Consider the following 25,301-nt stretch of genomic DNA (forward strand, 5'->3'; position numbering starts at 1 on the left):
CGCCCGGCTATTTTTTGGTTGCAGCCGTCATTGTTGTTTGGCGGGTCTGGGCTGGGGATTCGAACCTGCCACCTTAGGTGTACGTGGCTGGCGCCTTAGCCAGTTGAGCTATAGGCTCCGAGCCTGAAGCATTGCCATCTTAACAGAATTGTCTTCTGATACATGAAATTGTTTATCTCTTCAGTTATTCAGAGCCTCTTTAATTTTCAATTCAGGAGTGTTTTGTGGCTTTCAGCATGAAGGTCTGGCATATATTTTGTTTAATATGTCCCTAAATATTTCAAATCAATTGATACCATTGGTAATAGTATTTGAAAAAAAAGCTTAATCTCCAAATATTTATTGCTAGTATATAGACATTTACCCAATTTTTGTATATTGACCTTGTATCCTGCAACGTTGCTGAACCATTTATTAGTTCTGGTATTTTTTTTGGTAGATTCCTTGGGATTTTCATGTTGTATGTGGAATTTTCCAAAAAGAAACAAAGATATATTCACCTTTCTTGAGAATGACTGGGTTTTCTTAGTGCCATGGCTGATTTTAAAGGGCTGCATTTATGTGACTATCTATAAAGCATTCAACTGTTGGTTCCACCTAAATTATATTTAATTAATCCGAAATCTTAGAGAAAGATAAATACTAAATTCTTGAAGTTCAGATGTTAAAAAAATAACATTTACCAAAAGGATTTTGTAAACCTCATTTGAAGTGGAATCTTACTGTTTTGTTTTCAACAGAACTAGCTGCAACTTACTTGGCTTCAAGATTTTGCATTTCTTTTTTTGGTGCTTATGTACCTGTGTCAAGACCTGTTGACTTTTCTTTTGAGTTTTTACCTTTTGATATATTCATCTGTTACTTGCAGAGTTTCCCTTGGTAAGGCATGTAAGAGGCCTGTATATGGTGAACCCTTATTAAACATGCAGTATTTGTCAGACCTGGTACTGGGAGCCGTGGAGGCAGGGGGAAGCAAGACAGAAACATGCATATACTGTCTTTATGGAATTTACATTCTAATAAGATGCTGGGACATTGAGTAAGTGGTTATACACATTATGTATTTAATTGTGCTAAATGCTGTAGAGTAAGAATTTGTGAAAGATTTGTTGGAGCAGTGGATCAGAGACACCGTCCCTGAGAAGTGATGTTTTAGCTATGCTCTGGAAGTTGAGTTCAAAGAGTTGAATAGATTTGGGTTGTGGGGTAGGTAATACTACATGCATGTTAGCTCATTGGCCTTGATGGATATGATCCAAACTCTTTTGCTTCAATAACATTTCCACACTGCCTTCATGATCATTAGTAGGATGTAGCCAAGAGTCATGAATGAATTCCTTTTCCCTAAATGTATAACAAACAGCTTGTTATGTAGCTCTCAAGTCTTCATTGTAACTTGAGTGCGTTTGAAAAGACATATCAGGCAGGTTTACATCAAACGGGCAGTGATTTTGATACTTCTTGAAACCAGAATTTTATTGAGAATTTTTATTCTGTCCAGGGATAGTGATGGAGTGAGGAGAAGGTATAGGGGAGCCTGAAGTTTCCCCTGTGTACTCAGTTTAACTTTGTGGCTTAAAATTGCATTTGACTGTGATGATTATAAATATTCAGGAAAATTGAGGGTGGTAAATGGTTATATTTCTTAAGAGAGTTCTGGTTTTATTTGTTATCTTTTAGATTCTCTTAATTCTGAATAATTTACTTGGTTCTGGGTAAGCCCTGAGAGATTATGTGAAAGAGGAATAAGGGGGGGGCGGAATGAGCACCTCGCTTTCATCCGTTTGAATTTATTTTACAAATGTATGCATCTGAGTATTGTTTTCAAAAACAACTAATTTGGAATATTACTTTAGTTATTAGTAGACATAACAATGATATAAATTCTTGAGACTCTGGCTCCCAACTTGCATATGGATAAAATAGGTGATAAAGACAGTACATTAACTGAGTAAAGGGCACACTTAGGGATATAAATTTGACTTGATGTGTACAAAAACAAAATATGTAAACAAAACACGTAACCCCTATCATTCTGGAGAGAAAAAGAACAGGTGATTGAATTTGGCAAGTGGAGCTGACCTGCTTTGGCAAAGGGAAGTATATATTTGAATAGTTTGAATTTTCTTAGCACTTGTCATACTCTACTGTAGTTATGTGTGTATATGTATGTGTCTATATATGTATACACACATATATATACCCACACACACACATACATATCTGTCTTAGGCTGTTTTCTGTTGATGTAACGGAATACCAGAGACTGGGTTATTTGTAAATAGATGTTTGGCCAGGCGCAGTGGCTCACACCTATAATCCCAGCACTCTGGGAGGCTAACACCAGAGGATACCTTGAGCTCAGGAGTTCCAGATCAGCCTGAGTAAGAACAAGACCCTGTCTCTACTAAAAATAGAAAAAATTAGCTAGGCATTGTCTGGCACCTGGAGTCCCAGCTACTCAGGAGGCTGAAGCAGGAGGATCTCTTGCACCCAGGAGTTTGAAGTTGCTGTGAGCTGGGTTGATACTATGGCACTCTAGCCTGGGCAACAGAGTGAGACTGTTTCAGAAAAGAAAGAAAAAATAGAAGTTTATTTAGCTCCTAGTTCTGGAGGCTAAAAAGTCCAGAAGCTTGGCACCAGCATGTGGCAAGGCCCTCATTGCTGTGTTATAACATGGTGGGAGGAGAGAGAGTGTCCACTCCGGTCTTTCTTCCTCTTATTCTAAAGCCGCCGGTCCCATCATAGGCACCACACCCTGATGACCCCATCCAGTCCCAACTACCTCCCAAAGGCCCCACCTCCAAATACCATCAATTTATGAATTTGGGAATTAAGTTCCCAGCACATGAGATTTGGGGGACGTTTGAAAACCACAGCAATAACCGTCCTTCCTCCTGTCTTTGCACTGTGGTTCTGTTTTTGAGACACAGAGACAACTCCACGTGTATTTCTTAAATGAATGGCACATGGACGGCCAACCTGGGTGATTTACTTTAGAGAAGACTGCTGCTTTGTTCCTCTTCTCAAAGTCCACTTGGTGCTAGCTGTTTCCTTTCCATTTCATCCCAGCTTTCATCAGCTTTCAGTGGGGATTCCTGTTCCTGTTACTCCTGATGAACAACTTCTTAGCTCTCTGCTTTAGTTAATGAAAACTGGAGTTAGTTGATAGTTTCATCTGTCTACTGTATTTCTGTGGTTTGACCTATCCACCTCGTTAGCCTGCGTGGTACCCTGGTGACATCCAGCTGTCCCCAGGAAAGTGATGGAAATTCACATCTGTGCATTTCATGCCTCAAGGGCATTGACGAAAGTTTTAGGAACAGAGTTGGTTAACAAAAGGTCAGATTTGAGGTTTGGGGATCACTTTTGTATGTTGTGTATTCTTTCACTCATTCTTCTTCCAATAGAGTACGTATCAAAGAAATAAAGGTGAACGGGGAATATTCTATTTGAAATTCACGTTGGTATTTGGAGGACCAGTGAGTGCTATCATGGGAGCAGCTGTAACTTCTGGTAGCTCACGTGAGGTGGGCTTCTTCCAACTGCTTTTCTGCTTTCTGTTCAAGCAGGATCCCCTGTTACTTTGCTGTGCTCTTCAGGGGCTGTGTACCTTTCTTTGCTGCTGCCTGAGCCTGTGTAGTCCTGGGGGGCTGCTCTCACTGTGAAGGCCATGAGGGACCCTCTGCATTTACCATCCATTTCCAGCAGGGCCTCTGTTGCAGCCAGAGGTCCAAGCCAGTGGGTTGTGTACGCCCTCTGCTCACTGCCTTCTCTGTGTCTTGCTGACTGTGGGTGGATCAAAACACAGCATCGTGCAGACTGCTCACGCCCAGTTCAGACTTGCTGACCTTCAGGGGACCCCAGACACTTCCAGCTGCTCACACTGTTTTCCCCTCTGCATTTATGTTCTCACTCTGGTCCTCCCTCCTCAAACTTCCCACCCCTTCTTCCTCTTGTCTCTTAGCCAATGATCTTGCTCACTATTTTTTGAGAAACTAGAAGTATCAGCAGACAACTTCCATCAGCTCTCGGCATGGGGACTCCCAACTCCCTGCGGCCTTGGAGCAGGGCAGTAGCTTCAAAGGTCAATTACCAGGGCTGTCCTGTGTGGCTGTGTGGCCAGCAGAGACAAGGGAGGGTGGGAATCCGGTGGAGTCACAAGCCTGGATGTCCCCCGGGGGATGCGACCTACATTCATCCTTGTGGATGAACCAACTCTGCTTCTGAGGCCTGTCTTTCTGCTCATGCCCTAGGTGCCCACCCTCCCCTGACACGGAGTTTTCTCTCTGTGGGACCATTCATGTCAGTGTGCTGCTCTCCCCCTTAAAGGAAATGAGACCTGTTTGAACTCCGTCCCTTCCTCTAACCACTGACCCATTCCCTCCTTTCCCTGTAGAGGAAGCATGGCCAGAGCTTTGTCCTTGGAGTGGGTGTTCCTTTAGCCATTCTCATCACATGTTGTCATGAAACTGCCTTCATCACAATCCAGACCAGCTGCCTCTCGGTCCAATAAGCTACTTGGCAGAAAGAGGTTTCTGCTGCCCAGTCCAGTCGTCGTCTTCCTGCCTTCAAGGTGTACTCACAGCACTCCCACGGCACCTGCCCAACCTCACGTGCACCTAACTTTCTCTTGCCCTCTGGCCTCCTTTGCACATGCTCCCAGTCTCCCTGGTACCTAAGCTCTGACCCTCTGTTGGTGGTTGCATTGTGCCCCCTGAAAAGGTAATGTCGAAACTCTGATCCCTCAGAACCTGTGAATAGGATCTTATTGGGAGATTTCGCTTTGCACGTGTTATCAAGTTTAGAGGAGGTCATTAGGGTGAGTTCCTAGGCCACTGTGACTGGTGTCATTAGAAGATGGGAAGAGACACAGGCAGGGACACAGAGAGGAGAATGCCTTGTGACCATGGCAGTAGAGATGGGGCAGTGTGTCCCTGAGCCCTGGGGTGCCAGGGAGTGCCGGCAATACCAGGGGCTTGGAGGCCTGGGCCTTCCGAGGAAGCGGGCCCTGCTCACACCTCGATTTCTGACTTTGGCCTCCCGAAGTGTGAAAGAATAAATTTAGGTGGTTTCACCCACCCAATTTGTGAGACTTTGTGAGAACCCTAGGGAATGAATAAACCCCCTGGTGTTCTTCTCTTTTTATCTACAGTCACTGTCTCACGGATCTCCTCATCTGCTCTCCTAGCTTCACATTGTCATCTATAATCTGACAAGTTAATTAATTTTTTTTTTTTTTTGCAGTTTTTGGCCGGGGCCGGATTTGAACCCGCTATCTCATGTATATGGGTCTGGCGCCCTACTCCTTTGAGCCACAGGCGCCACCCACAAGTTAATTAATTTTTTTTTTTGAGACCTTTATGTTGCAGTAGGGGATTTCTAACAGGTCTCTCAAACTTAGTGCCCAGAGCTGATCACCGGCCCCTTCCTCGCCAAACCTGCTCTTCTCATGGGATTTGCAGTGGTAATGCTGACCTTCCAGGAGTATAGCTGGAACTCTTGGGCTCATTTTTGAGTCCCCCTTTTCTAACATCCTAAATATCCCTTATTAGCAAATCCTGTAGCCTCTATTTCAGAGTGTAATGAGAATCCTGTCTCTTCTCGCCATGTCCCCTGCATGCTGGCACAGGCAGTGGTCTCACTCCTGGGTCACTTACTTGACTTTATAACTTACATGACTTTTTTCTCAGTTTTCACTCATTCGCTCCCTTTCAGGCCACTCTCAGCACAGTCAGAGTGGGGTGACCTGGCTGTGATGACAGTTATCCCATGCTCTTCCTCAAAGCCCACTGGGGTTCCCTGTTCCTCCTCGAGTGACAGCCCAGCCCTCACTGTGGCCTTGGAGGCCTCCCCAGTGGTGGACCCGGCTTCCCCGTCCACCTCTCTGGCCTCAGTTCTCTCATCCTCCCCTTGCTCGCTGCTTTTCTTGTTGTGCCCTGATCACAGTCTTTCCCTCTTTGAGCCTCTGTACTTGCTCTTCCTGCGAATCCTTCATATAGATAAATATAAATGACGTAATTACATTCATATTACAGTGCCCTCCCTCACTTCTTTCAGGTCTTTTTTTAAATGTCACCTTCTCCGTAGGGCCTTTCTGTCTGATCTGAAGTGGCTTGCTCCAATACTTCTCAACTCTCGTCTCTGCTGCATTATCCTTCCTTCACGTGTATTACTAACATTCTATATATTGTGCTTTTCTTTTTTTTTTTCATTTTCCAACTCCCACACTAGGGTATAAACCCTTTGAAGGCAGGAGTTCTGGCCCCTTCTTCACTGCTCAGTCCTCAGAGCCTACAACAATGCCTGTATAGGGAGACATGCAGTAGTATTTATTGAATGGGTGCCTGAAAGAATAGGTCGCTAATGTATTTTAGTTTAAGTTATTTTTATAATAGCTATGCTCATTTCACCACTTTTGTGTTTTTTAGTTACAGTAGTTCTCAAACATGGAAAAGAATGGAGAAGTGTAACAAGTACCCCCAATAACCATCACATCTATTTAACAATTATTAACATTTTGCCTTATTTGCTTTATATATTTTGGGAGTAAGTTACCGATGTCATGACACATATACGTTTCTAAAAATTAAGGATATTTTTCTTTATCACCACAGTATCCTTATCACACCTATTAAAACTGAAAATAGGCTCGGCGCCTGTGGCTCAAGTGGCTAAAGCGCCAGCCACATGTACACTTGAACTGGCAGGTTTGATCCAGCCTGGGCCTGCCAAACAACAATGATGGCTGCAACCAAAAAATAGCCGGGTGTTGTGGTGGGTGCCTGTGGTCCCAGCTACTTGGGAGGCTGAGGCAAGAGAATTGCTTGAGCCCAGGAGTTGGAGGTTGCTGTGAGCAGTGACGCCACGGTACTCTACCCAGGGCAACAACTTGAGGCTCAATCTCAAAACAAACAAACAAACCTGAAAATAATTCCTTTTTGTTATCTGCCCTGTCAGCATTCAGATTTCCTGGTCATCCTTTCCAGGTTTCCTGATTGTCCTTTCCTGCTAATTTATTCAAATCAGAATCCAATAAAAACAAATCACTGGCTGCATTTTATTACAGTTTTATGTCCCTTCCAATCTGGACCAGGTCCCCTTCCCCACTGCTGCACCCCACACCCTCCATGGCACTGACTTGTTGATGATTCCAGCCCAACTGTCCTGCATAATGGATTTCTTTTGATTACTTCCTTCTGAAGTCACTTAACTTGTTCTTTTCTCCTTTGCATTCTCTGCAAACTGGAAGTGAGTTTTCAAGGTTAATCAATTGAATTTAGTTGAATTAAATTTTCTCTTTGAAACTGCTTCAAAGATGCTCCTGCAGGGAACTTTGGGACATACCCCAGGTGTGAATAGAGTAGGGTGACCAGATGTCCTGCTTTTGAACAATTTGTCCCATGTCCCATGGCGTTTTAAAAAAGTCTCGATATTTGGAAAGAATGAATGAACAGGCGGGAGAACAAGAAGGGAATATACGGTTTTCAGCTGCCATGTGGCTATTTTGCCAGAATATGAGTTTTATATTATTTTTGTTAATTTTATAATGTTAAACTGTAATAATAAATCATTGCTAAGAAGTGATTACCGAGAACTACTTATCAAAGTTTGCATGTTGTCAGGCCCTGCCCTGCCCCGTCCCCCACCCTGCCCCGCCCTGCCCCCCCATCCCCCGCCATGTTGTCCTGCCTTACCGATGTTAAAATCTGGTCACCCTAGAATAGAGGGACCAGTTTTCTCTTTTGAAGGGCCTGGCATTTGCATGAGGATGGCCTAAGAGCCTGGATCTGTTTACTGACACCAACAGGTTCTCTGAGCCCCATTTCTGATGAGCCATCCTAGAGGAAGCCCTCTGAGGTCTGGGATGGGGCCGCCTCCTCCAGGCTTGTGGTTTTGGGGGTAGCACAGAGAGCTCTGCAGCTCTTCGAGATTCTGCCTTCCTCCCCCTCGTGACTGTGTAGGGGCAGATAGAAAGCAGCTGTGGGGTTGGGCTACCCCATTATTTTGCCTGTATGAAAATAATTTGTTTCTCCCTTATTGGTAGCCAGGGTTCTTGTCTTTAGAAGAGTGAGTGGAGGTCTTCTGTGACCTGAGGCTGAGACGGGATGTTCTCGGATCTTGGTGCTTTGCGTTCTGTGCCTTCATTCACCTGGGATTTTTTGTGGGATTTTTTTCCCCAGATAGGATAATGAATTTCTTTCTGGGGTAAAAGGATAAAGATAGGAACTTTCTATAAAGTTCACAGAGGACTAGAAAATTAGTTATTAACTCTAGAGCGGGGGGAGAGAATCTTGAGAATTTAGGACATAATGTAAGATAGAAAGTATGATAATGAACTTATTTCCTTGGATCCTGAACAGTTTATTTTTATGGCATAAGCGTACTTAGTTGGCTCATTACCATACTGTGTGACAGTTTAGGTCCATGGGGTGTGTTAACCTAACTTTTATTGGTCATGAATTAGGATGTGCTCATATTACCAAAATGGCATTTTAAGGAATATAATATAATGCTAAATGACAACCTTTTCATTTCTTTCTTTATGACACAGGAAATCTGGGATCCTCTTATGCAATGGCTGGGGAAGCATGTGGGTCCTGAAGGAGTAATAAAATCCAGCAAGCTCTCTCTTAAATTTGTTTCATCCTGCACATCTGAGATAGAAATAACCCCGTCTTTTATACCTGTGGTTACTGACACGGAGGCCTTCTCATCAGAAAATTTTAACTTGGAGATATATCGGCAAAATCTTCAGACCAAGCGATTTGGAAAAATAATTCTCTTTGCTGAGGTGACACCCACGACAATGAGTCTGCTGGATGGGTGAGTTCTGATCAGGCCCCCTCTGCACCTGCGGGGGGTGGGGGGGAATCCTGTTAGGGTATTCTCTCTAATATCAAGGGAGGGAGTGGAATTGTAGAGTAACACATTTGAACAAACCAGTTAGCATGGTAGAGGTGATCTCCTGTCCTAGAAGAGTTAAAATGTAGGATGAGAAGTTAAAGTTCTTGAATCAAAGATTTGTGTTTTATGGAATGGCATTTTTTTTGTGCTTTGCATCTTGCTTCCTCGAATGTTCTTAGAAAAAATATCATGAAAAGAAAAATTTAGCAGGTGGCACAGCTCGGGTTGTCATTCTACTTTGGTGCTGTTACCTGCACTGTTTTGCATTTTGGATGTTTTGCAGGGGCATTAGAACGACAAATTTGAATGACATGGAAGCTGTGTTGTTATAAATCGAAATAAGTTGGAATTTTGAATTTTAAAAACTATTTTGGGGCTCGGCGCCTATAGCTCAACGGGCTAAGGCCACAGACACGTACACCTAAGGTGGCAGGTTCGAATCCCCAGCCCGGACCCGCCAAACAACAATGACGGCTGCAACCAAAAAATAGCCGGGCGTTGTGGCGGGCGCCTGTGGTCCCAGCTACTTGGGAGGCGGAGGCAGGAGACTCGCTTGAGCCCAGGAGTTGGAGGTTGCTGTGAGCTGTAATGCCATGGCACTCTACCCAGGGGGACAGCTGGAGGCTCTGTCTCAAAAAAAAAAAAAAAAAAAAAAACAAACTATTTTGGTACATTCCTCTCTACTATACTTTTAGGCTCTCTGTAACCCCGTTTGGATGTTTGAAATCTTATTGCAGATTTCCTTTACATTCCTTCTGATTTGTGGATATTGATTAAAGATTAAAAATGGCAAACTTTTAAAAGACTTCCCAGTTTGTATTCATGAATGCTATTCTAGATTTAAAAAGCCAAATTATAGGGGGAGGAAATAAGGAAATCGTCTTCCTTCAACATGGAACCAAAATTTAGGGAATGAAAGAATCCCAGAATAACTGGATTCATAGTTTCTAGGCATTTCACCCATGCAGCTGCTTGGTGGACAGATGTATAATTCAGTGTATGGAAATGTTTTGGCCTTTGTTCTTAATAATAATTGCTGGAATTTAATAACATGTTGGTATAGAATGATGAGATGACCGCAGCATTTAGTTGGCTGTCATCAGAGTCATCCGAATGGCAGTCTGAGTGCGTGGAGGAACCACAGGCAGGGTCATGTAGGGGAACTGCTAGAGCCAGGGGCAGGCTGGGAAGGGGATGGTGAGCCATGTTCACAGACACTTCTCGTTTACTCTGTTAATTTTTGTTGTCATAGGTACTTTTTCTTCCCAGTATTCCCTAACTCTCCTTCCTCTACTCCCCTCCACCACTCCCCAGGAGAGAAGGGGATAGAACAGTCACAACTTGCTTGCTACCAACCCTGTGATGAATCTCTGTTACTCAAGTGAAGACTTTACTGTATTGAAGGGATAACATGTGATAACTACGTTTTCTAAATAACAAACCAGATGTTATTTAACAAAAGCTTTTGGTAGGTGAAATTCAAACAGAAAAGTATGGGCACTTCCAGACCAGTTTTGTTGTTTCTGTGGATAATAATTAGGAGTATTTTGTGCTGGAAACATGGGGTGTGGTCATGGAGCTGGTGTCATGGTCAGTGGGCGCTGGGAGAGAGCAGCCGGGCAAGGCTCTGTGTCCTCAGGCGGCTGGGTTTTGTGATGTGCTGTCGAGCCCGTGTTTTAGGGCAACTCTTCCCCCTGCCGGAAAAAACCTGTATACGTACACTGATTTAATACTCTTGAATATCAGTAATTTTTTTTGATATTAAAATTTTTTATTAAAAAAATACTTTGCCTCAAGCAGCTTGGGTCTGCAGAAGTATTTAACAGGACTTGAAGCAGTATAGCTGAGCTTGATGACATCAGAGAAGGAAACGCTCATAGGATTAAAAGTTACTGTTTTTGCATAAGAGAAAAACATTTTAGTCTTTCTGGAATCTTCTTCATTTCTCTTCTTATCTGGTCTCTGCCGAGTGCAGGGAATGAAGTGGCTTTGATTATTAACCATTAATCCCTCTGCTTGGCACAGAACTGATATTGAATGAATGTTTGTTGCTGGCATTAACTTATCATAGACATTCTTCATCCCTCGTTCATATGTGTTCCTTCCCAACACTGCGGGGTAAAGTTACTCACAGAAGCCTGCTGCATCAGAGGAAGTTCCTGGCCAGAACTGTTTTTTATTTTATTTATTATTTTTTTGTAGTTTTTGGCTGGGGCTGGGTTTGAACCTGCCACCTCTAGCATGTGGGGCCAGCCCCCTACTCCTTTGAGCCACAGGTGCTGCCCTGGCCAGAACTTCTTTTACAGGAAGGCATTGGGGAAGAAGGGAGGAGGTCATCTTAGTGCAGAAGGGACCATGAGATGGAGAAATGAAACCCATGGCTTGTTATATTCAAGAATAAGACCAAACTAATACCCTATTTGATCTCACATGAGCTGCCCTTATGGAAACGCTGTCTCTTGTGTGACTCTAGTAATAACTCGTGTGTATTGGAAGCTTTTCTCTTCCAGATGCTGCTTTTATGCTCTTTGCATGTCGCAACCAGTTTCACACGTTACCTTTTAGTGCTTTGGGGTCATTACTGGAACAGCGTTGGATGCTAGTATTAAACCAGTGTATAGAATGCCAGGCAGCAGGATCTACTGTATGCAGAATTGTGCCTCTTTATGGATATTTATAAAAAACATGTGGTCTTTATGTCACCTTCATGGACCAATTAGACAGACTGAGAAGAATTTCCAAATCCAGGGACCGGGCCCTCCCGATGCCTATCTCTCTCGTTGCAGGCATATGTCACTTCTGTGGCAGTCAAGGGGCTTGTTCCCAATGGGCTGGAGTAGAAGTGAAATTTAAATTAGATAAATGTCTTGATTATAAGGTTTGTGAAACTTTTTTTCCTCTGTCTATACTCCTGCTGTCACAAGGTTTATACCAGCTGAAAACTGGGGGTTCTAGTCTCAGAGAAGAGGGAGAGGTCAGGTTTGCTGACGTCCTCAGGATCCATGCGCATCCTTCTTCCCCGCCATGGAAAACTCCCACCCCTTCCTCCAGGGGGACAGCTCTTATGCCCTCTCTGTGTCCCTCCTCTGGGGGGACAGCTCTTATGCCCTCTCTGTGTCCCTCCTCCGGGGGGACAGCTCTTACGCCCTCTCCGTGTCCCTCCTCTGGGGGGACAGCTCTTACGCCCTCTCCGTGTCCCTCCTCCGTGGGGGACAGCTCTTACGCCCTCTCCATGTCCCTCCTCCAGGGGGACAGCTCTTATGCCCGCTCCGCGTCCCTCCTCCGGGGGGACAGCTCTTACGCCCTCTCCATGTCCCTCCTCCAGGGGGACAGCTCTTACGCCCTCTCCGCGTCCCTCCTCCGGGGGGACAGCTCTTAACGCCCTCTCCATGTTCCTCCTCCGGGGGGACAGCTCTTACGCCCTCTCTGCGTCCCTCCTCCGGGGGGACAGCTCTTACGCCCTCTCCGCGTCCCTCCTCCAGGGGGACAGCTCTTAACGCCCTCTCCATGTTCCTCCTCCGGGGGGACAGCTCTTACGCCCTCTCCATGTTCCTCCTCCGGGGGGACAGCTCTTACGCCCTCTTCATGTCCCTCCTCTTGATGAGCTTCAGCATCTCTGGGTGATGCGCAGTTTTCTTGGTCAGGGCTGGACGTGGCCCGTTGAGGTCTGGCAATCTGGTTGTTAAAACAGATGGGCTCTGTGCCCCCAGCACACCTGTCCCACGCTGCTATCATAGAAATCAAGACCATCGGGTCCCCCTTGCACCCCATGAATTGGTGATGGGTGAGTTTCCTGGTCACTCCCTGATAGCCCAGGCTCTACCCTCCCAGAGGAGGTCTCTCATCCAGCGTCCTTTTGGGTCATGGCTTTGTGCTGGGCAAGGGCTTCCCTGTCCTCAGTTGAGGTGGCTGTTGGCAAGCACGAGTTTTTTACACTCGCTTCCTGGGAGGGTTTAGAGGCGGGTTGTTTTGGGGACTGAACAGTCCCAGGTTTTTATAGGCCAGCCTTATGGTTTCTGTGGAGAAATAAGTCTCTGCAACTTTAGTTGGCCTCTTGTCTGCTTGGTTCTGATTGGTTCCATGTGAGTAACCATCAAAGATCTTGTCTAGACAGAGTTTTTCAGCCTAGAAACTCTGTTCTTTTAAAAGCCTCAGAGCACTGCCATCCCCTTCCCTCCTGATTTAATGGTGGCTCCCTTGGGCCAGATGAAACCGTGGGCGTGGGTGAAAGGCCCAGCCCGTAATCACATCTTTGGCAGGGGCTCCTGGCTCTATGCGGCCAAACGCCTGTCTTATCTCCTGCTGGGGCCGCAGGGACACCCCCACAGCTCAGCCTGGTTTGCGGGTCGACACCGCTCCTTTCCTGTCAGATCTGTATCCTTTTCCACCTTCTTGAGACTGGTTAGCTGTAGTTGGAGGTCATTTCTCTTTCATCAAACCTTCCAAAGAACTTCAAGGATCAATGAACACTGACATTTTGTATTTTCAGAGCTGTTTCCTATAAAGATACAGTGTCCAGCAGACACCTGTCTACTCCTCTACATATAGGAAGGCCGGGACTCTATCCTAGGCTCTGCTGCTGCAGGCAGTAGCCATCAGCTGAGAACCCGTGAGACCTGTGTCCTTCCCTGCTGCCCCCTGTTCTACTGTCCCCTGCCTTGCTTCTCTGCATCATTAGGTGGTGTTCCTGGTGGCATGCACAAGCTCTAACACCTAGCAGCATGCCTCTCTTGGGTGACCATTTCTCTCAGTCTATTAGGATTAGGTTCAGCTGTATGCAGTGGGTGTCCCAAAATAAGAGTGGCTTAAACAGGACGGTAAACAGGACAAAGTTTTTCTCTCCTGCAAGTGAGATAGGCTGACAGGGGTAGCCCAGGGTTGAGGTGTCAGGGACCCAGCTGAGTTGCTCTGCTGTCCTCGGCATCCTTCTGAGAGGCGACCCTAGTGTTTTTGTTCTTACATGAGCCAGTAAGCAGAAGGAGGGTAGGGAAGGCTGCACCCTGTCCTGTGTAGACTCTTCCCAGAAGTTACACATGGCCTTTTTGTTTATATACCATGGCCAGGAGCTGGTCAGACAGATGACCTGCCTTCCTACAAAAAAGGGTAGGAAGTAAATATGGTCTTTATGCCAGGCATCCATCAGTCCATCTGGAAATCAGGCTTCTGTCACTAAGGAGGAGTGAAGGGCAGATTCTGGGAGACAATCAGCAATTTTTGTTTCAGGTATATACTTTTTAGTTTTTCAGACCACTAAGAAAAATAGCCAGAGATCTTTCAGGTGGAATAGTCATGTCATGGCCCCGGTACATGGCAAATTTAAAATCACAAGTGAAGATAATTATTTAATTTTTAACAGTATATTCGATTCACTGATCGTTCAAGATCATCAGAGGCATTTTTTTCTTGGGTTATTATAAATCTAGCAGGCTTTAGAAATTTCTCTGCTGACAAATATTTTGGAGGACATCATATTTTCTTCTTTGACTGCACACCTGGCTAAGCTCCTAGGGTGCTGACGTAGAAGGTGAAAGCTTCCATGTGATCTCTGGGTGTGAGAACAGCTTATCTTGGAGCATCATCCACCGTCACCTCCACCTCGTGGATTTAGGGCAGGCGTCCTCAAACTACGGCCCATGGGCCACATATGGCCCGCCTAGGACATTTATCCAGCCGGCCGGGTGTTTTTGCTGCCACTGCCTGTCCTGCTTAGCAGCTGACTCGTCCCGGGGCCCGCAGTCCGGCCCTCCAACAGTCTGAGGGACAGTGAACCGGCCCCCTGTTTAAAAAGTTTGAGGACCCTTGATTTAGGAGTTGCATTAGTGAAGAAGGAGAGGGGAAAAGCACTCCGGGGAGCTGGGTGTCAGAGGGACGCTTGAGTGTTACTTGCTGATACCTGAGTGTCACCCTTCCGAAAGGAAAAAGTCAAAACTGTGCTAGAAGTCCTGCTTCTAGAGGTGTATCCATCATTCTTGGTCAGGGCACAGCAGGTAACTGGTGCAGGGAGAGAGCTGGGTGGGCCAGTAAGTCACTTTTGTGCAGTTACCGTCTTGTTCTTGATGCCCTAAAGCCTACAGTCTAGTAGGGAAATGCTACAACCAAGACTTTCTGTAACCTGAGTGTCTGCTTCCTGGGCTGTGCCCTCGGTTGTGAGGTCAGGAGCAACCTTAGGTTGAAGGTACCTAAACAGGAGATGCTGTTTAGGTACCTTCAATTCAGCGATGCCCCCACGTCAGAGTTTCCACCAGCCTCTCCATCTCAGAGCGACCTCCACGCCCTCAAGAAAGCTGAGCTAGATTTGTGAGTCAGCCTCATGTTAGTGGACAAAACGTCATATGGGGGACAGTTGACTTTTGACAAGCAAAGGGAAAGAAAAGGAAGCACAGTCACGTAAAATAGCTTTTAAAAACTTGGAGTGTGGGGTCTTGCATTGGGGAGAACGCACACAATCGTATAAGGAAGGTCGTATCATGATTTCAGAGCGTGCAGCCCTGCGCATGCGCACCTAGTCAGCCCCAACCACTTCCCCCCTTGTCTTCCCTTCCGATTCTGCTCCGCTGACTCACTCCACTCAGCACCCCCCGCCCCCGAAGTTGAGGCCCGAGAGGACAGAAATTGGGCTGGAACTAATTTAATGGCTGAGTGACCTCACAGTAGAGAAACAGCCGGATCCTAATAGGGGTCTTTGTCTACATTTCCACCCTGGCTGGTAGCATGCCAGTCAAGAGTCACGCTGGAGACACAGGTGGAAGCGATTAGACCTGTCATAAAGTTTGAAAAATTGATTCTGGAGGCGAAGTGAATAGATTGAGCTTGACAGTGTTGTCCTAAAGATTCTAAGGGAAAATTCTGTAGTTTAATTTGAAATCCCTTGATTATTCATTAGCTTTCCAGATGGCTTTTGTTGATGTTTTACATATTAATGCCTGTATTGTGTTATTGGTGTATTCTTAATGTGCACACAGGTAATGAGCAAGGAGTAAATACACTGGTAAGTGTCCTAAATTAATGGGATATTAGTGTAATTGTGAAATAAAGGGTTTTTTAAGAAGTTGATTGCTTTGGAATAATTATTGTGAGGTTTTTTATGGGCCAATTTGGTACTCTGAAAGAGAAAATTATTGGAGAATTAAAAAAAAAACCCTTCATTTTAATGTTTACTTCTATATTAAGGTTTAGAATATAACTCCAGCCTTTGACTTTGGAACTGGTCATGACTGAAGGGTTATTCTGGCAAGTTTTCCATCAAATTCTTTTTGTTGTTGTTGTTGTTGTTCCAGTTCAACACCTGAATAAGTTAACCTTTCACATGCCAAGCTCCTGAAATTGAATTGTTTAGTGGCCTGTTATATTTTTAGAGATGCCACCACATTAAATTTTAGTGTTCTTGGATGTTTGTTTTACATTTTATAACTGATTATGAAGTAGGGTAAACTTATTGGGATGTTTACCATTTTATGATGGTTATAGTGTGTTCTATTTAGGTAATATTTTTGTTAGAACTGAACCTTCGGCTCAGCGCCTGTGGCTCAAGTGGCTAAGGCGCCAGCCACATACACCTAAGGTGGCGGGCTCGAATCCCCAGCCCGGGCCCGCCAAACAACAATGATGGCTGCAACCAAAAAATGGCCAGGCGTTGTGGCGGGCACCTGTAGTCCCAGCTACTTGGGAGGCTGAGGCAGGAGATTCGCTTGAGCCCAGGAGTTGGAGGTTGCTGTGAGCGTGATGCCATGGCACTCTATCCAGGGGGATAGTTTGAGGCTCTGTCTCAAAAAAAAAAAAAAAGAACTGAACCTTCTCCGTCTCTCTCAGTGATGATGTCTTAGTCAGTTTGGGGTGCTGTAACAAAGTACCATCCATGGAGCAGTTTATACACAACAAAGATTTATTTCTAGCACTTTTGGAGGCTGGAAGTCTTGAGATCAAGGTGGCACCCAGCACGGTTGAGTTCTCTTCTGGGTGGCAGACTACCAACTTCTCATATCCTTATGTGGTGAAAAGAGGGTAAGAGAGTTCTCTGGGGTCCTCAGAGATGAGGGCACTAATCCCATTTATGAGAGCTCCACCCTTGTGACCTGATCACTTCCGTCTCCAAACCCTGTCACACTGGAGATTAGAATTTCAGCACAGGAATTTGGTAGGGGGCACAAACATTCAGTCCATTTCAGGTGAATATCATTTAACTGTTGGACAACCTGAGACACTACAAATTTATTGCGCAGAAGAGTGAGAGTGACTGTAACTGTGGGTGAGATAAGCACGGTCACCTCTGCCTAGCCATGGCACCAACTCTGCTGTGCTCGTCAGAGCTCCTTTAGGCCTACAGTACAATCTTGGAAATGTTCTCAATGGTGGCAATTTTAATCTTTTGAGGGTATGTGAGTGCTTTTGGAAAAATGTTGATAATGTGGTAGGGTAACTGTGGGAAGAAGGACTTGCAAAAATTTTGCATATTGGTCCATGGTTCACTCATTTGGCATTTCTTAGGCTTGGATATCTTGGTTTGACCTGTGGCTTAAACTTGGGATATGAACCTGCTGCCCATGGTTGGAATTCTAGTTCTACCACATACTGGATGAATAACCTTAGGCAAATCACTAATCTTTCAGGCTTCAATTTCCATGTATAATGTAGCCAGTAATGGTCTGCTTTTGAATAAAAATTTTTTCACTTAACTAATTTCTCTTGAGCACCACCTGTATGCAGGACCCTGCGTGAGAGACTCTGGGACCCAGTCAGTAAAGAATGGGTGAGGATATATTGAAATACGTCTGCAGAGCTCTGAGTACATAGATAATATTTACTGAGCTCTCATTATTATTTAAACTTTATGTGCAGTTCTTTTTTCTTTTTGACCTTCACGGTGCAGACTTCAATAGCAGTGCTGTGGATGTCCAGGAAACACATCAGCATGGTCTCTGCTTAAAATTGTGATATACTTTTTCTTGGAGTGGAGGTGTTAATTGGAGATTCTGATAGTTTTTTTTTCCCTTATTATACTAGAAATACTGTTGCACAACACTAGTTACTATGTTGGCCAAAAATGTGTTGCTGTGAGAAAACATAAGTCAGTTGTCCACATGTGTCTTTCTCTTAAAATATGTGGGCATGTTTCTTTCTTTTTTTTTTTCTTTTCTTTTCTTTCTTTCTTTCTTTTTTTTTTTTAAAAACAGAATCTCATTCAGTCACCCTGGGATGAGTGCCGTGGCCCACAGCAACCTCAAACTCTTGGCTCAAGCAATTCTCTTGCCTCAGCCTCCCGAGTAGTTGGGACTACAGGCGTTGGCCACAATGCTCAGCTATTTTTAGAGACAGAATCTTGGCTGGTCTCAAACTCCTGAGCTCAGGTGATCCACTGCCTCCTCAGCCTCCCAGAGTGCTAGAATTATAGGTCTGAGCCACATCATTCTTGTCATTCAGATCTTAACACTTAAATCATTATTTTCCACAAGTAATTCAGTCACTTTGAAAGGGCCAAATCTTCAACCCTTTGAACATTTCCCTGGGCTGTGGATGTGCCTTTTGTGTGGCCAGCATCTTCCTGAGACCCCTAACCCTTTCGTGTTGTCTAGGAATGTTCCACATTGCTTCATTCTCTTGAATCTTTCAGCTCCGTGGAATTGCTTGGTCGTATTCTGTATTCAGTATTCATTTTGCCAGACGCCTGTGTTACACTTAAATAAGCAACAAAGGACCACAAAGACTAATGAAGGAAGCTTTGGGGTTAGAAAAGGCGATCAATAAAAGATGATGACAGGGACTTCTCTAAACTTTCCCCTCCTAGTTCAGGTTTATCTCAGGAAAAAAAGTAAGATTGTAGTTTAGAAGTTAGCTGAGTCCTCTGGTGGTTGGCAGTGCTTTCGCTCTAGTCTGTGCAGTGCAGAGGACTTACTCCTTTGCCACAGAGCTGTTTACATAACCTTGGCGTACCCAGAGTGAGCTTGTTGAGATCTGGTTTATCCTGGGCGAGGCAGCACGAGGTACTGAAAGCTACACGGACCTTGGAGCTTAATCAGCTAGTGGCCCTGTCCGTGCACCATAGCGCCATTCTCCACGAAGAGTATGGCCAGGAAGAGTTCATTGACTCTCTTTGCCTACTGACCACAACAGGGACTTTCCCTGCACGGGACTGCCGCTAGCTGCTTACTTGGAAATTGCAGAATAAAAGACTAAGACAGGTTCCAAGGCTCTGATGCAGTGCGAAAATTACAAGAGGAAAAAAGCATTTTCCAAACCTGGTGTAGCTTCTAAGCGGAAACTTTTTAGATATTCTTAGACATTAGTGTTCACGACAATCCAGGTATGACTGCTCACCTATATACATGTGGTGTGCAGATAGAGGCCGAGCTCTGTGTTAAAAATGTTTGAGTAAAAATCTGTAAATGTGTTAAAAAATGTGTTGGGTAATCAAGCAGACATTTTTGCTTCTACTTAATAAGCATCCCTCTCCCCGTTTCTGTTTTACCCCTGACTTCTCTTTGTGACTGAGAAAAAATTTTTTTTTCTTTCAAATAAAACATTTACCTGTTTTGGAGGTGAGAGTTGATTTGCTTTCACCTGCCCCTTTACAATCTTTCACACACCTACCGGTTGGCCAAACTCACTCTAAGCTGTGAAATACCTTTGTTTCTGCTTTTTGTTTTGGAGAGAAGCATGTTCTGTTTCTGCATGAGGGGTATTCCGTCACTTTGAGATCCCAAATGCCACATTTTTTCTGCATTACATAAGGAGTCATTCATCATTTTCATTTTTTGTTTGGCTCTCCCACTAGAGTATTCAAATTAGTGAGAAGGAAAATGATGAAGTCATTGCCTGGCAGAGAAGGGTTTTCTCAGGATGTGGGAAGGATAAGAGGACAGAAAAAGGGAGGGATGATGGTGGGTCCGTACCTGCCCCTTTCCTCGCCGATTCATTCCAGAGGTCACCTGGATGCTGATGTAGTTTTCATAGTTTAAAGTTGGGTAACATGTGTGTACAGAATTTGCCTAAAGGTGAAATTATTTGGTGGGGTGGCGATGCTAACAACCCGGAAACCTTGGACTGTAACTTTCTCTTGTGCCATCATGACACAGCTGGGTGATGTTCTGAATCACCCACCCTCTCTGGGTCTGTTCATCTGTAGGATGAGACGGTTTTACGAGATCTGTGGTTTAATTTTTTTTACAGCAGTGAAGTCCCTTTCAAATGAAGTAGCACAGAACACCACTGTGTACACGGGCCCCAGGAGTCTTCTCTGGATCTTTCTCTGAGCCCAAGTTCCTCAGGGTAGGGGTCTCAAGACCACTGGGCAAGAAGGTATCCACAGCCCTTCCAGCTCGGACACTCAGGCCAGCTGACCTCAGGATGATTCTTTAATTTAAGGGCTAAAGGACAGAATGGGATTATTTTTTAATTAATTCTATCTTTTACAGGGTAGGTTCCTATCTGCCTCCCGTAGTGCTGTCCAGTCAGCATGGAATCCGATGTGTTCCTCTGGTAGCTACGTGTCGTGTGAAAGCTGTTGGTATCATTTGTGACACTCAGCGTCATTCAGAGTTTCTTCACTTCCGCAGACCAACAGTCGTGATGACTGAGCAGCTATAGTTTCCTTCTGGAATCTAGGGAAATCTGAGTGGGTTCTGTGTACCCAAGAAGCAAAGTGGCTGCTGTCCTTGGGGTGGGAGGTGACAGTCCAGTTGGTATCTAAACTAGGGTGACCAGACATCCCACTTTTGAACAATTTGTCCGGCGTCACATGGGGTTTTAAAAAAGTCCCGATTTTTGGAAAGAATGCACGAATGGGCAGGAGAACAAGAAGGGAATATACGGTTTTCTGCTGCCTGCCATGTGGCTATTTCACCAGAATATGAGTTTTATATTATTTTTGTTAATTTTATAATGTTAAACTATAATAATAACAAATAATTGCTGAGAAGTGATTATCAAGAACTGCTTATCAAAGTTTGCATTGTTGTCAGGCCTCTCCCCATCCCCTGTCCCGCCCCGCCCTGCTCCATCCCCTGCCTCGCACCTGCCCCCACCCCACCCTCTGGCCATGTTCTCCCGCCTTATCGATGTTAAAATCTGGTCACCCTAATCTAAACATTTCCAGTTAGAGCCAGGTGATATCCAAGAAGAAAAATCTCTGCCAGAATTGCTTTTAATCCAAACACTCTGAAGCAGGAAAGAATTCAGCTGTGGTGGAATTCCACAGTACCCAGAGCCTTAGGGCTGCTCTCTGAAGAAAGTGGTGGGAGATGGGGCAGGGGGCCATGGCAGGGGCAACCTTTTAGGTTTTGAAGTCTCATTAAAGCTTGGGTGGCTTGTTAACAAAGAGAGTGTAGAGTTTGCCTGGATTTGGAGTGTTGGGTCAGATAAGCTTGGGACAGTGGCCGAGAGTTTGAAATAGAAGATTTCTACAAGTTGTGGCTTTCTCCTTGTTTTCCTACAGTTCTTATTTTAATCCTCATTTTCTGTACCCGTCCTACTTCTAGAAATAACTTAGGGCACCTTCTCTTTCATAAACTTAAATGGAATGAAACATCATTTGAGTTTTTAACATTCTGTGACACCCACGGAGATGATATAAGACACCGAGATGTTGCAAACCAGGGCTGTGAATCTCTGATATGGAGCTTCTCTTAGAATAATTTGGGTTTTTGTTTCTAAGGTCAGTTAAAAAGCCTCCTCTAGCGTTCACTTTATGTTTTGCTCTGTTCCCCTCCTTTCCCCCCTCTCTTTTTTTGTGGTGCAAAGTGCTAACTGCTAAAAGGCCTTCTTGAAGCACTGACCCCCGATAAGTAGAGAGAGAGCAGCATTGTTAGGTGATAGGCACTTTCTATTTTATTGTTGGTACCCGGAAAACTATCACGAAGCAGATCAAATCTTCCCAGCACAGTGTTGTCTTAATTGAGATTAAATGAGAATTTGACATCTGCTAAACCCTAACTTAGGCAAATAGTGTGTATATAAGCTCTCATAGTCTCTTAGATCTGGGCAGTGCCTGAAAGGCCGTCACCCACTGGTGCCAGAGTGCCCTGTGCAGTGTTGTGGATGCGTCTCAGCACCCTGATGCTGAGCATTTTCCTACCATTTGTTCAGCTGACAAATATTTATTGAGCTATTATAACTTGAGGCAGCGTGGTCACCTTAGGATAACAGAATGGGTCCTTATAAATCCATCCCATTCCAAATGGAAATCTGACCATGAATCCAAATACTGTTGAAAAGATTTAAGCTTTTCCCAAATGATAGTTAAGATATTTGTTAATTAGCTGAAGAGATGAAGCTAGTTATTCTGGCCTCCATATTCTCATGTTGTCTTTTCTCTAAACATCTCTGGTATTTAACCATTTTTCATACCCTGTGTTGCAGATGAAAGCTTTAAGTTTGAAGAGCAAAAAACCTTGATACAAGGCCGGTCAGGGTACAGAAAACTACACAAATCAATTTTCTGAAGAAAAAATTTTCCATTATAAAAAGAATTTTTATAAATAATAGAAAAGAAATGTAGTAATGAATAATAAGGAAATCAAAATCATCCATAACTGTACCACCTATACGAAATCATGTTTTTTTTTTTTCTTTTTGGGACAGAGTCTCACTATGTCACCCTTGGTAGAGTGCCATAGCATCACAGCTCACAGCAACCTCAAACTCTTGGGCTTAAGCGATTCTTTTGCCTCAGCCTCCCGAGTAGCTGGGACTATGGGTGCCCACCACATGCCTGGCTGTTTTTTGTTGCAGTTGTCATTGTTGTTTAGCTGGCCTGGGCCAGGTTTGAACCTGCCAGCCTCGGTGTAGGTGGCAGGTGCTGTGGGTGCCCAGCCAAGAATCGTTAATGTTTTGATGTACCTCCTTCTAGTCTTTTTTTCCTCCTATGCAACATATGCAAAATTATGATTATTTTGTATATGAAATAAGGATTTCCCTATGCAGTCACTGTGCCAAGAATGTTTTTTATTGGATTCGTATAGTCTGACCATAATTTACTTAAGCAATTCCCTGTGAATGCACGTCTGTTGTTTCTGGTGTTTTTTCTAACAAGCTCATTTCTTTTTCAACCAGCAGATGTGTAATTCTCTAGTGACCTCAGTATAATCTTTCTTTTCTAGAAGATAAGTAGAAAATTATAAAACAAAGCAGATATGGGTAGAAGTTGAACAGAATGGGGTTAATACTTGTTGTTTACAGTATTTAGTATTATTTTATCATTATTATTTCAAATTATTTTATCTTTTCTCCAAAGAGATGTCCTAATAATAATAGTTAATGTTAAGTCAGCCCTTACTATTTGGCGGCTACTCTGCTACAAGCATTATGAGTATTTTTCTCATTCAGTCTTTACTATTTTAGTTCCCATTTTAAGCCATGAGGGAGGTATCTCTTAGAGAGTTTAAGTTGCTTGGACAGAGTCACATAAAGAGTAATGGTAAAAGTAGCATTTAAAAGATTTGTCTATTTTAAGAGCCTTAATTCTTAGTCCCTAATGCTTTATTATCCCCAACAGATGCTTTGCTGAAAGCCTAACGTACTCTATCCCCCATACTTCCATTATCTACTTACATAATAATCTTGTTGCAAAAGGAAATCAGGCGAGCTGAATTGTCTAATTCGCAATGATTCTCCTATTTATTTCTTTAGCTTTAAAGAGAAGTGTGGTAGAAAGAGCTATAATGAGAGTCTTAAGTTATTTAAGGCCCAGCTTTGAACGTTGCTGGTGCAACAAGTTTCTTTTTTGTTCCTCTTCACCATCACCTGTAAAATGTGGACAGGAATAGCGCTATTAGTGGGCTGTGATCTGGATTCAAGACAATGGTGTAAATGAAAGTGTCAGTGCAGTTCCTGATTGTTAAGAGGTGCTCATTCCTAGTAGTAGTTTCCTGATTTCCTTGAGTTTCAGCTGGGACTGGGCATCTCTAGTTTGTATGGTTTTACTTGAGAATTGAAACTGCATGTTTCTTTTATCTTTTGTCTGGTTCATGGTAACCCTTCAAAGATCAGCCATAGTGAATGCAGTTATATCCTCCTCATGTTCTCAAGTTCTGTGAACTTGAAAATAGAACAGTAATAATTATCTAGTCCAAAGATGAGAGAAGATTAAAAAGAGACAGAGCCTCAGGGACCTGTGGAACAACATCAAAATGTCTAATACATGCATAAGTGGAGTTCCAGAAGGAGAAGAGAGAAAAAAAAAAAGAAAAAATAATGACCAAATAGTTCCCCAATTTGGCAAAAGGCAAATTAACGATCTTGAGAAGTTTAGCGAATGCCAAGCCAAATGAATATGATGAAAATACACCTAGGCACATCATATTCAAACTGCTAAAGACCAAAGAGAAAAGAAAAATACTGAAAGGCATCTGAGAAAAATAACACTTCATGTGTGAAGCAATAAGGATTTGAATGTGGACGTCTCCTCAGAAATTATGGAGACCAGAGGAGAATGGAGCAATATTTTTAGAGGGCTTAAAGAAGAAAATAAACTTGTCAACCCAGAATTCTATATCCAGCAAAATATTTGCTTCACTCATTGCTTCAACAATGAAGACAAAAATACATTTTTTAGGTAAAAGAACATGAAGGCAATTTGTCATAGGCCAAGTCTGCTAAAAAGAATGCCAAACGAGGTTCCAAAAGGTGAACGGAAAAACAGCAGAGGGAAATTTGATCTTTAGAAAGGAGTGTTACCTGGGTAAGTAACTATGTAAATTCAAAATAGTTTCTCTACCTAATTTCTTTGGGGAAAAAATGTGCATGTATGTGTATATATATAAACACACGTGTATCTTTTGTATCTGCCTAAAGCAAATTATGTAACATCATCTTGCATTATCTTGTATATATGGATATAATACACATGAGAACTCTAGCATAGAGGAACAGTGAAGGGTGGTAAGTGGCCCTGTGAGAGTGCAACATTTCTGCATTTAATGTGACATACTATGTAATTAACACTTAGTAGATGTGTAAGTTAAGGATGTAGCGCATAATCCACGGAGTAACCACTAAAAACATAAGGTAAAAGGCATAGTTCAAAAAGCTAATATATAAAATGCAGTTCTAAACAAGATCCACACAACTCAAAGGAAGGCAAGATAAGAGGACTAGAAACACAAAAATAGAGGGGAAAAGCAAGAGTTAACTAAATGGTTTAACGTAACTCAACCTTATCAATATTTACATTAAATGATAATAAACTAAGCAGAACAATTAAAAGGCAGAAAATGTCAGAATGGATTTTTTTAAGAAGGTAATACCTGGATATATCTCTTCAAGACATTACTTTAATTATAAAGACACAGATAAAATACAAGTAAAAGAATGGAAAAAGATACACCATGCAAACAGCGTAAGAAGATTGGAGTGACTTTGTTTTTAAACACCAGATAAAATAGACTTTAAGAGAAAGAATTACA

General features: G+C 43.5%; 1 protein-coding gene across 1 annotated transcript in view; it reads left to right on the plus strand.

Moving 5' to 3' along the window:
• The window catches only part of HLCS (holocarboxylase synthetase), a 239,689-nt gene that overhangs the window by 95,077 nt on the left and 119,311 nt on the right, over positions 1-25,301 (plus strand). Inside the window, exon 6 of the mRNA XM_003800674.3 lies at positions 8,555-8,826. Within this exon, the coding sequence (XP_003800722.1) occupies positions 8,555-8,826 (272 nt within the window). The remainder of the gene's footprint in view (positions 1-8,554; positions 8,827-25,301) is intronic.

The sequence above is a fragment of the Otolemur garnettii genome, unplaced genomic scaffold, assembly GCF_000181295.1.
Source record: "Otolemur garnettii isolate 467f Iridium unplaced genomic scaffold, OtoGar3 scaffold00180, whole genome shotgun sequence".
NCBI classification, from domain to species: Eukaryota; Metazoa; Chordata; class Mammalia; order Primates; family Galagidae; genus Otolemur; species Otolemur garnettii.